The sequence below is a fragment of the Peromyscus eremicus genome, chromosome 1, assembly GCF_949786415.1.
Source record: "Peromyscus eremicus chromosome 1, PerEre_H2_v1, whole genome shotgun sequence".
NCBI lineage: Eukaryota > Metazoa > Chordata > Mammalia > Rodentia > Cricetidae > Peromyscus > Peromyscus eremicus.
The window spans coordinates 15,028,527-15,041,150 of NC_081416.1; the positions used below are offsets into that span (position 1 = coordinate 15,028,527).

At 48.0% G+C, this 12,624-nt stretch overlaps 1 protein-coding gene across 1 annotated transcript in view; it reads right to left on the bottom strand.

Annotated features, from left to right (window-relative positions):
* Pdcd11 (programmed cell death 11) overlaps positions 1-12,624 on the bottom strand; it is a 45,499-nt gene that overhangs the window by 2,320 nt on the left and 30,555 nt on the right. Inside the window, exons 22-32 of the mRNA XM_059256854.1 lie at positions 11,743-11,851; positions 9,520-9,609; positions 9,229-9,331; positions 8,672-8,849; positions 4,364-4,420; positions 3,714-3,836; positions 2,517-2,639; positions 1,818-2,088; positions 1,598-1,714; positions 901-1,050; positions 455-702 (exon numbers count right to left, since the gene is read on the bottom strand). Coding sequence (XP_059112837.1) covers positions 455-702; positions 901-1,050; positions 1,598-1,714; positions 1,818-2,088; positions 2,517-2,639; positions 3,714-3,836; positions 4,364-4,420; positions 8,672-8,849; positions 9,229-9,331; positions 9,520-9,609; positions 11,743-11,851 — 1,569 coding nt within the window. The remainder of the gene's footprint in view (positions 1-454; positions 703-900; positions 1,051-1,597; positions 1,715-1,817; positions 2,089-2,516; positions 2,640-3,713; positions 3,837-4,363; positions 4,421-8,671; positions 8,850-9,228; positions 9,332-9,519; positions 9,610-11,742; positions 11,852-12,624) is intronic.

Below are 12,624 nucleotides of genomic sequence, written 5' to 3' on the forward strand. Positions count from 1 at the left end.
CCCTGATCTCTTACTGCCGCCAAGTCTGGGCCTCCCCTGATCTCTCCCTCCATTCCTAGGAAGGAAGCCTCCAGACTGCAAACTGGAACAGAATCTTGAGTCTGATTCTCTCCCCCACTGAAGGGAGCAAAGCATAAAACTGTCACTTCTACAGCAGGCTTCGGAGAGCTACCTCCGCTCTGCCAAGAATAGGTTTACACCCAAGTGTGTGTGAGTTCTCCCTGCTCTGCAGGTTTTAACTAGGAACCTTGCTAGCACACAGAGACTAGTACAAGTTGCCATAGTGATTTCATCGAAGAGGACCATAAAATATAAATGAGTGATCTGTTTCGGATGGCTACACTTACAAGATGAGCCTGAAAGACCACGGGCTGCTGCCGGCCCCAGCCAGGAAGAATGAGCCATGGCGGCAAACTCTGTAAGCCACAACAAAGGGAAGAGCCTGAGCCCAGACCTGAAGGAGATGGTCTTCAGGGCCCTCTCGGCTACAGCTCGGGCCTTCTCAATCTCTGTGGCCTGCAGGTGGAAAGCCATGTACTGCAGCCACAGGATAGAGCTGTTGGGGGAGCTCAACACCAGCCGGTCAAAGTCATCCGCAGACTCAGGCTGCCGCCCGGGGTCCATAAGGGCCTCCTCAAGGCGTGACAGCTCCTTCTCCGCCTTCTGCTTCTCCAGCTCCCTTTCCTTCTTGCCCTTCTTCTTCTGCATGGAAGGAAGAACAGGGAGTCAGCTGTTCCTTCAAGCCCAGGGGAGACCTGAGGCAGAAGCCATGGGTTCACAGGACAGTCCAAGAACCCTACCAGGAAGAAACCTACGCCAGAAAAGGGCCTAGGAGCTGGGACAGAGGGGTCTCTGTGAGAGGGGTCTCTGCAGAGAAGCTAAGCTGTGGAGATACAGCACCTTGGCTTGGCGCGGCTCCTCCTCCTCCTCGCTGTCTGAGCTCTCTCCTCGGAGGGGCAAAGCTGGAGTCAGAGAATCGAGCCCCACGTCCCAAACGAAGCCTGAAGAGAGCTGCAGCCGGGGCACCTCCACGGGCTTTGTCTGCTGTCCCTGCAGGATCACAGAACACTGAGGGACTGGTCCCTGTCCCCTGCCTACTGCCACACCAAAGGCGCCCCTCAGCCTCGGTCTCCTGAGGGGACAACAGTGACTTAAAAATGTTCTTTCTAAGTCAGTTACTCAGACAATGAGTTTATAAAATGTAAACACGCACGCACGCACGCACGCACGCACGCGCGCGCTCACAGTAGCAGATCTGGAACAGAGATCCTGACGGCAGCACGGGTTGACAGAGCGAAGCAGCCCTGCCCCATGGCTGAGACTTCACAGCCTCTCTACTCAAGCAGCACTTGTGAGGAGCGTGGGCTCCTACATGCCTTCTCTTCATCTGCCCACTTCTTCCCTCGGTTCTTGATAAACATGTTATTAGTGTTAGCAGACCCAGTCAAGGAGCTAGACTGGCTGAGGTCTACCCGTCGCCCACTGTCTTACAGATGATGAGGTAACGAGGACGGGGCTGTACAGCACAGCTCTTCAGGAAGAAGGCAAGGAGCTCCTCCCCGAAAAGCCTCTCCCTCCCTTGGGTAGTGACCCTTACCGTGGGCAGCACCCCCGGCTGCTCCGTCTCGTCCTCTCCCTCCCGGTAATAGACCTCCACACCACTGTCGTCCTCTTCTGGTGCCCCAGACTTCTTCGGCCTCTTGTTCACTCTTTCCTGAAATGGTGAGAGCAGGAATAGAAGTTTCTCCTCGCCCTCATGTGTTCTCACTCTGAGAGAAGGCTGGGTGAGGCGAGGCGTGATCCTCCCGAGTACTCACCTGCTCACTTGCAGGCTCCTGGCGCTCCCGCTTGCCCTGCCTGCTCCTCTGTGACTTCTGGGGCTCTTTCTTCTCCTGGCTGGACAACTCCGCCTCCTCCTGCCCCTTCTGGTTCTTCTCTTTCCTTTTCTGGCTCTTTTTCTCTTCTCCTTTTAGGTTCCTCTCCTCTCGGTTCAGAAGAGGTGGCTCTGGGGAGGCAGAAAACACGTCCGGCTTCCCAGTGTCGCTGGGAAGGAGTGACAGCTCTACCCGACTCCTCTCGAGGTTCACGCTAATGCAGGAAGAGAATAAGGGCAGGAAGTGAGGACAGGAGGTAACGGGCACCACAGGCTGTCCAGACCTTGCCTCAGCAGCAGGCAGGCCTTCTTTATCAGTCAGGGCTGGCCCTGCCCCACCTGCCTTGGAATGCCCAGCATTCTCAGGGACAGTTTACACATTTCATCTGCTCAGTGGAAAAAGTCAGGGAGCATCTAGGATGGACCTGCTTCATCACCAACAACAGAGGCCGCTTCTACTCCAGGGCTAAGGCTGGAGCTGAGGTCAAAGGTTTTTCACTCATTTGAGTACTACATGCATCACTACCCATGCCTTTACGTTCTGAATTTACCTCAAAAATCTCCTCCCAGGGCTCCCAGAGAAAGGGGTCAAGTTCACACCAAACAAGGAGGGGCAGAGGCAGCAGGGAGAGAAGACACCTACCGTAGGATCTTGGCAGTGATCAGCTTTCCCTTGGGGAGGTAACGGTCACAAAGGTCTTTCTTGGGTGGGCTACACGGAGACACATGTGAGTACCGGGCCAAACCCACAACTGAAGGCCCAAGGCTGAAAGGAGACAGACACGAGTTCTGTGGGTATAACTACCAACACAATCCCAACTACACCCAGTGTCTCCACCGGGACAGGATGTATGAGATTGGTTCATGGCATCCGGGAGGATAAAGCTGGTTCTGGAAACTGGAAAAAATTCTCATGTATAATGAAGCTATGAATGCAGATTTTGTTTGAGGTACTGAAAATCCATCCCAGGTAAGCTAGGCAAGGGCCCCATCACTGAGCTATGTAGCCTTAGCTGGCCTGGAACTCGCTCTGTAGGCCAGGCTAACCCTGAACTCAGAGATCCTCCTGCCTCTGCTGCCAGAGCACTGTGATTAAAGCCATACGCCACCACAGCCAGTTCCCCAGGTTCTTTTATCCATTACAGCACCATAATGTCTAAATCACAAACTGCTAAACAGACAGAGGAGAGAGGAGACAGGGAACAGGAATGTACAGTGTTGGTGCTTAGGAACATGATGTGATCATAGTAAGAATCACGTAGCCAGGCGGTGGTGGTGCACGCCTTTAATCTTACAGCACTCAGGAGGCGGAGGCAGGTGAATCTCTGTGAGTTCGAGGCCAGCCTGGTCTATAGAGTGTCCTATATACAGGACAGCCAGAGCTACATAGCAAGACCTTGTGCTCCAACATAAATAAACAAACAAATAGATAAATAAATAAAAACAACAACACAACAAAGAATCATGATCAAACACTAAAATCAGAGGAAATCCAGAACTTGAAGAAGAAAACAAAAAGTATTTAAAAATTTTGAGACTGAAGAGATGGCCCCATGGGTGGCTCCCAGCACCCCTACAGTGGCTCCAGCCCTCTGTAACTCCAGTTCCACCGATCTGGTGCCCTCTTCTGGGCTCTGCGCACACCAGAGCACCAGGAACACACGTTTCACATACATACACACAATATACATACAGTAAAATAAGTATTTAAACTTGTAATTTTACAAACTGATAATATACAAGTTCTCCTCTGCATTCTTATCAACACTGACTGGGGAGGAGGCAACACGCTCCAGGCTGAGAGGGCAGCCCAGGGAAGTGGCCTCTGGATGTCACTCACCTTACAAGCACACCGTCGGACAGGACAGATTTCACATAGCCCCTCAGCAGCTGCCCTTCCTTGATGTCCTGGATGGAGTTAATCTCTGGATCTTGGATTTTACTTTTCGTCTCTCTGTTTGTCCTAAAGGAATACAAGGCTTACACAGACACACCTTTAACCACTGCCCCCGCGCCCAGTACACCTGCCATTATGCTGTGTATGACTCTGCCTCTGCACTACAGGACTGCAATCTAAAACCCAGCCTGCTCACTCCTGTAGTCCTGCCAGGCCAGGGGTATGTGTCTGACAGCTGGCTATGTAAAAACGAGCCTGAGAGAGGCCAAGTTTAAAGCCTGACTTTAGCAACACCCATTTCTAGCCACAGAAAAAATGGAATGCTGGCCACCCCCCTCTATCTCGTACTCTAACCGTGACCCTAACCAGACACCTCCCCTCACCAGTACCACCTTGTTACCTTGGATACCCACATTTAGGGAAGTGAACCACTCCTTGTGAGACAAGAGCCTAGATTCGTCTAGCAACCCGAATCCCACCCCCTCACCCTTGGGCAGAGAAGGCGGAAACTCAGAGTTCTATTACAGGGAAACGTGATCCACCCTGAGTCTTCTGGGTTGCTTCTCCCTTTCCATCCCAACACCAACACTCACCTGGATGATCTTAACGACAAAGCCAACACACGGTCTTCTGTGGACAGGATATAACATCTGGAATGGGTAGAAGAGGAGGACACATTCACCCATCAATACTTCTGGAGACACTCACATACATAAAATTAAAATAAAAATAAATCTTTAATAATTCTATTCTTTTGCCAGGTTGGTAATATGCAGTAGGATACTCTCACAGTGCATTCTCAGCTTCTGGTATCTTCAAGTTTATTGGCACATAATCTGTCAGAAGTTGAGAAATATCTGTACTTAAAAGATGAGACCACCCTCATATTCTTTTGTTTTTGTTTTTTGAGACAGGGTTTGTTTCTCTGTGTAGCCTTGGCTGTCCTGGAACCAGCTGTGTAGACCAGGCTAGCCTCGAACTCAAGAGATTGGCCTGCCTCTGCCTCCCGTGTGCGTGCGCCGCCGCCGCCGCCGCCGCCGCCACCACCACCTGGCACCCACATTAACTATGACCTCCAAGAGACAGCAAGAACACAGAAAAACATGACCAAAGGAAAACTTAGTGAAGACACAGAACAGCAGAGCAGCCATGTTAGGTCTGAGCAGAGAGAGACTTGAAGAGGAAAAGTGGGGTTGACTCTCACTAGTTCAGGTAAAACTAATTCATAGTTTTACCACAAAGTCAAACAGAGGATTAGAGGTAGAACAGATCATGGTCACAATACCATGCAAAGGTTCCCACAACAGATGTCTACTTTTCATTAGCACCAGAGATCTTGGAGCTGGAAGGAGCCTTCAGGCAAATGATTACCTACCCACATCTGACAGATGAAGGTAATTCTAATTGCATGCTACTCACAGGTCTGGCTATCATAAAAAGTATTCAAAATGACTATGTTGCTAAAAACCACACCCTCATTTTGTAAGCTTCAAGAGACAAGCCAGAGATGATCTGTGTGTCTCAGGGACTCAGTGAGGATTTTTTCTGCTGCCAGGCTCTGGGTATTTTTGTCCTGTTTAGTAGTTGACAACTTAGGCAGATGTCAGTAGCTGGGACATTTGAGATAGGAGTGGGCCATGACTCTTTTCTAGTCTGTCTCCCAAAGGTATGCATTCTACCATGAGCCAACTTCGTCTTGGCTTGTAGTAGAATAAATACCTTGAAATCTAGCTCTTCAAGGCCAATTTTCTCAGGCTACACAAATGGTCTTGAAACAGAGTGGGGCTTGTGGAGTATGCTGTGCTCCTAGTTCTTGGAAGGCCTCTAAGGAAGATCACAAGTCTAAGGCCAGCTCCAACTATACAGAAAGACCCTGTGTCTCAGCTCAAAGCCACACAACCAAAGGAAACTCCCAGACAGGTTTGTCTTGGGCATCTGAAACAGTTTGTAAAGTCCCCACCCCCACGGCTACCATCCTTTTACAAAAAATACATACAGATGATTTTTTTGTAATTAAAAATATGAATGTTTCAAATAAAAATAAGCAATTGGCTTGGAAAACAAGTGCACAGAAAAAAACGTGAAGAGACAATATAAGAAATGCAAATTAACAGGTCAGAGATGACTCAGTGGTAAGAGTACTGGCTGTTCTTGCAGAGAACCCAGGTTTGGTTCCTAGCACCTAGATGGCAATTCATAACTGGGTGTAACTCCAGTTCCAAATCCAATGCCCTCTTCTGGCCTCCACAGGCACTGCATGCACATGGTGATTTACATACACACATTAAAAAAGTATTTTTTAAAGTCTACTTTAAAAATGCAAATTAAAATGAAATATCTAAAATAAAAATTAAGAATATCTAGTCAGGGGGAAGTGAGAGTAGGCAATGGCAGGAGAGGAGGGAGGGGAAACTGCTGTCAGGATGTAAAATAAATGAATAAATTTAATTAATTAAAAAAAAAGAATATCTAGTCTGGCCTGGAGAAAAGGCTCAATGGTTAAGATTACTGGCTACTCCTTCAGAGAACCTGGATTCAACCCCTAGCACCCACTTGGTGGAGCTCCAGTTCCAGGGAATCCAATATTCTCTTGTGGCTGCTGTGGGCACCAGGGATGCCTATGGTAACACATACATACATGTAGGCCTCATCCATATAAAATAAAACAAACAAATCCAGTCTTATAACTGGGAATTACATGCCTATAATTCTATCACCCAGGAGGCAGAGGGGAGTAGTCACTCTGTTAGGGGCTATAAGTGAAGGGCAGTTTTGCAAAATGTATAACAACAATTGGCCCATTAAATTTACTTCTACAAATGTATTTCAAAGTTGTACTATCATCCAAATGTGTACAAAGACAGGCACTTCAACATCACTATCTATCAATAAGAATTGTTAAATAAGTTTAGATAATAGCAGTGTAATACAAATAAGTACTAAAAATAAGGTGAAGAACAAGGTATTAGCATGAAGGAGAAATAATAAACTGCTTTGAGAAAAAAGCAAGTTGCAATAATATATAAAATGAAGTTCTATTACTAAATGAAGTTCACTTCTGGAAAGATTAGAAGTCAAAGTATATGGCACAAGCGGGAGGGAGAAGAGAGACACTTATACTCTATATATTTGAGGTTTTCTTTCCAGTAAAAATCAGGTTTAATCTTAGATGCTCCTCAGCAGGTATAAGGGATAAAGAAAATGTTATATATGCTCACGGAGTATATTCTTATTTAATTATAAAGAATACAATTACATCATTTGTAGGAAAATGGGTGAAACTGGAGTTCATCATGATAAATCAGACTCAGAAAGACAGGGTTACACCTCCTTCACATGTATCAAACTCAACACACACACACACACACACACACACACACACACACACACACACACACCATGAAAGTGGAAGAGACTATGGGGGTAAGAGGAAAATAAGATAGTAAAATAGCTGGAGAGATGGATCAGCGGTTATGAGCACTAGCTGTTCTTGCAGAGTTCCTGGTTCAGTTCCCAGCACCTTTGGGCCTCTGTGGGCACCAGGCACACGTGCTGTTTATAGACATACATGCAGGGGAAACACCCATGCACATAAGACAAACAAAGTAAGTAAATAAATAAATGATAGAGAGAAGAGCAAGAGAGGGCAATGGGGGGAAGCTAAATATATTTTCTTATATGCAGAATCAAGATTTGACTGTGCCCCCCCCCCATGACATAGCAGCAGAAGGGAGACTACCTAGGGGGAAGAAGTAGACCAGCCAGGAGGAGAGACGGAGAAAGGTAATGGGAAGGATGAATCTTAGCAAGCTACAATGATCTATGTGTGAAATGCCAGGATGATATCCATTGTTTTGTATGCTAATAAACAAAACTTTAAACTCATCATGTTCTCAGCTGTACCACGGCTGCTCTCTAGTTAGTGCCACTCCTGGCTCTTGGGGCTCTGGCTCAAGGAGAGGGTGCATAAGTACGGAGGTCTCTATGCCACGGCTACGGTAAATAAAGCTGACTGCTGGCAAATCCACACACAAGAAACTAGCTACTAAAGGTGCTTACAAGAGTGCACCCTCTACTGGCAGAGTGAAGAAACCACATCATCCCAGAAACAGCAGAGAGGCTCTGTGACATTAGACACTACCCCAGGTCCACTTGATTTCTTTACTCACAGACTCCACTTGCAGAGTCTGCAGGAGAAACTGCTCAGGACTTCTAAACAGATCCGTGTGCCCAGAGCACTACTACTTTGAGGAGGCAAGTGAGGCCTATCTGATGGGCCTTTCTGAAGATGGCAACTTGTGCACTATCCACACAGAACACATAATTATGTCAAAAGGTACCTAGTTAGCACTTTGCATGCATGAAGACCATGCTTAAGAATCCACTCTGGGGGTCAGAGAGGTGATTCAGTGGTCTAAGGGTAAAGTGCTTACCCACCAAACCTAACGAACCGAGCTCAGTTCCCAAGACCACATGGTGGAAGTGGAGAACCAACACTCACACTGTCCTCTGACCGCACGTGTGCGGGGATGTATGGAAACATTTCTCTTTCAGTTTTGTTCTCTCTCCCTGCCATCAGCAGTTCTAAGTGTTAGTGATTATCTCCCCCCCCCCCCCAATGGAGTCAAAAGGACCTAAGTATGGGACTGCAAGGGACAGAAATAAGGCATTAGCAGCTCTTCCATTTCATCTTTGTGGAAACTTTTAATAAACATAGGACGCTCCAGTGAAAAAGTTTTGGCAGTTCATCTCAGTATCAATTGTAAGTAAACCTGTTAAACTTTTCTGGGGGGCGAGGGGACTAAAATGACACATACATACATAGCACACATCACACATCAACCAAAAAGAAACCCCACCAATTTCATACATAGTCAGAAGAGGAAGAACTCTAGGCTTACCTGACAATCTTCTGGGGAAAGAAGTCCTCCAGGAGTGCCTCGGAGTAGGAGTCACTCACATGAAATAAACTGACTTTCCCTATCTTCCCAAAGGGGAAGGAGATGGTCAGTCCCTTGTTGGGTACCACACTTAACACTCGGCCCATGACTATTTCCCCTGGTTCAAGTCTGTAAGGACCTGGTGGGCAGAGAAAACGAGAATGCAGCTGGCAGTCTGGCCTACGACAGCCTGCTAGCCCCGAGGAGGTAGAGGCCAGGCAGACTTGAGGCGTCCACCCTGAGTAGGCTCATCGTAGCTTGAAGCCATGAACCTCACAGCCATGTGACAGATAATCCTTCTAAAGAACCCGAGGAAACCCAGTTTAGTAAAAGGAGACCCAGGAGGGTAATGGAGTCACACAAACCAGAGAACAAAGCCCAGACAAAACCAAATAACCTGCTCCCAGGAAGCTCTTCTGGCTTCCCAACACTGAAGGGTTTCCTTTAACAGACAGGGACTAAAGAGCCCCTCCCTCCCCCCCAGCCCCTCTCCATCTAGGCACCGCTTCTTGGCACACCTATGAGTGACAGGCACAAGAAAGCCCTGGGGACATCTGAGTCGACCACAGTGGCCCTCAGGGCCTGCCCAATCTGGAACTTCTTGTCTGGGTGTTTCAGAACCTGAAAGGATTAAAAAAAAAAAAATTCTTCTGATGTTCCCATAAAGGCCTGTCACATATCCAAAAACGTAACACTTAAGTCTCTACAGCAAATACCTCCCAAACCACCAAACCCCACACTGGCTCAGGGCTCTTTGTACCCCACAGAAACTCTTGGGTCTTTTCTCCAAGGATTACCCAGACACTGACCTTGAAGCTGAGGGAGGTGAGCAATAAAGGAATTCTCCCTCGGATGTCTGGCGCAACCTCCACTTCCAGCCACTTCTTAATCGCATTGTACTGTGGGAGGACAGGGCAGATTTAGAGCATCCTGGGCACCCCGACCAGTAAAAGACACTCCTAAGAACGCAAGCTTGAAAAGGTCTAAACCCCACATTTTCCCAAGGGACACGAGTCCATCCTGACCACCTCCACATCTCATGGGCTTCAACCAGAGTCTACCATGGCTAGCCCAGCAGAAAATGGGTCTTCCTGGTGCTTCAGCTGCGATAAAAAAAACCCTGCTGAAGACGTCTGCACACATATGGACCAATCCCACCAAGTTCTCTACCCTCCTCTACACTTGGCTGTGCTCTCTGACAATTAACTAACCATCTCCAGGGGCCAACATTTTCTTCCTAAATCAATTTAGATTTTCATTTCTCACTACCACATCCTGTCTTAAACCTCAACATTCAAGTCAATAAAAGAAAACATTTACCAGGAAGCCACGGTATAAAATGGCTTGTCATAGTGTAAATAAAAGCCAAGCCTCGCCTCATGGTTAGCCTCTAAGAAGCAATTCAAGGTGCGTGCAAATAACTAGAGCTGTAGGCAGTGTGCACAGAGCACAGCATGCCACGGGATATACTGGCTGTCAACAATCAGGGAGGATGGGAGAGGCTGCCCCTCAAAGGGACTGGGCAGAAGGGGAACAGGCAAACCAGGCACAGGAGCCGGCAGGGCACCGACAGGGGGAAGAACAGGGATGCTGCCACGGTGACTAGATGGGATACAGAGTGTACAAAAATATCACGAGCAACTGTCTAGGCTGCGCTAAGTCATCTGCGGGACTACAAATGTCTACAGGCAGGGGGTGACTGGAGGGACCAAATATTAGTGACATGCTCAGAAAGATGACTATGGAAGAGACTCTGGCAACAATGAAGAGACTTCATGCTAGGTGTGGTGGTGCACTGGGAGAAGCAGGCAGATCTCTATGAATTCAAGGCCAGGCTGGTCTACGTAGTGAGTTCTAGACCAGCCAAGGCTGAACAGTAGGGTCCTGTCAATAAACAAACAAACAACTACAAACAGTGGAGAAGACTGGCCTTTCTTAATGAATCTGGAAAGCTAGAGAGCTGAAGTAGAGTGGAGAGCATCACAGCATACAGCATGTATGTCAAAGGGAAGCCCCAGAGCGCTTGTGTCAATCAGACTTAGTACCAAAGGCGAGCCAGTCTCTGGACAGCTCATCCTGCTCAGCCAAGGCCACACTGTGCCCATGGAGCGGTCTGGCCCTGCAGCAGCAGCTCTACACTGGGGTCAAGGCCTGCCATATCCTGGAGCAACATGTCCACTTGGTCCTGGGCAGTATCAGCTCTGGTGCTGCTCATCATGTCTTCCACTGGACAGCTGCAGATGGCCAGCTACTGTCTAAATTGTGCTGTAATTTGTCCATCCGTAAAAGGAGAGACTCCAGATTGTGTTAACATCAATCCACTTAACCACACAGGCCATTGAGTTGGTCACTTTGCTATTGTTACTTAAGACTGGACTCTGACAGCCACCATACCAATCTGTCTATTCATTCGCAACCAATTCACTGCTTGGTTCTGGCATTGTCTACGTTTAACCTGGAACTTGCATGCTGCCTTTCTGATGGTCTTTTGGTCCTTTCAACCTTTTCCTCCATATTACATAGTTTTAAAGGATTTGTTTATTTCTACTTTATGTCTGAGTGTCTTTTGCCTGCATGTATGTAAGTGCAGCATGTGCATGCCTGGTGCCCAGGGAGGTCAGAAGAGGATCCCTGGACCCCCAGAACTGGAGTTAGCAGAGAACTGTGAGCCACCAGGTGGGAGCAGGGAACGGAGCCCGGGGCCTCTGGAAGAGCAGCCCATGCTCTTAACCGCGGAGCCGTCTCTGGAGCCCTGTGCATTACATTTCTGGTGCTCTCACTCAGTTCAGTCTTTAAGTTGAACAGGTGTTTCTTCAAGGTTGGACAGAGAGGGGCCAGAGCCAGGACACACACAAGGGAGAAGGGTAGAGGTACGTCTGCTCCCTACCGCCACTCCTTTATTTTGGTGCCACCTAGAGACAGCCTGCACGGGAGTGAGGACGACCAGGAGAGCCAGTGCAGTCTCCGACTCCAGTCTCCCCACGCTGCTCTGGAGGAAGGGCAGCCCTGCAGTGAGGGCAGCAACTGCTCACCTTCTTGAAGAAGCAAGTCACGGTCTGGCCGGCCTGGTACTGCTCAGTCTTCTCCACGGGGCTCACGGAGTGAGTATTGAGAGCACTGTAGCCATCCTTCCTCAACTCACTGCGAAAAGGCAAAGGACAGAGTGAGCCAGCCACGGGGAAGAGTCTCGCTTGAGAGAACCTCCCTCAAATGACCAGAGTGTTGGTACAGGACTCTGCTGTTACTTACTCTCACGGCCAACTCCCTCCTCATAGGAGACTCTTCTCGATAGCCAACCCCGGGCTAATTATCTCTTTTCCAAGTCATCAATCTATGTATAAACCAGCAGTGAACTAGCTCCTGAGTCTTTCATAAACTTAATGACTAAAACTTTTTTATTGCCAGGTGGTGTTGGCACACCACCTTTGATCCCAGCACTTGGGAGGCAGAGGCAGGTGGATCTTTGTGAGTTCAAGGCCAGCCTGGTCTACTGAGCAAGTTCCAGTATAGTTAGGGCTACACAGATGAGCCCTGTCTCAAAAAACAAACCAAAACAAAACAAAACAACAAAACAAAAAAAACCACAACTCACTGAATTTGAACACAATCTCGTGTGAAACAGGCAGTGAGGAGAGTAACTCTGCTGAGCTAGGAGCTGAAGTCTGAGCTTAACTCCAAACCAGTTCTCTGACCTCTGCTAAGCTACCATTATCAACTTATTTTCAGACACGTAAGGGCATGTGATCTGAAAGTTGTCAATCCACACATCGCTAAACAAATAACAAAAAAGGGAGGAAGAACGGCTAACCCCACTTACCCACTCAGATAATTTCTAAACAAGACGAGACTCATCCATATAATAGGACAGTACTGGTGGCAAGAACGCACATATGGCCGTATGTGCTAGTGAGTGT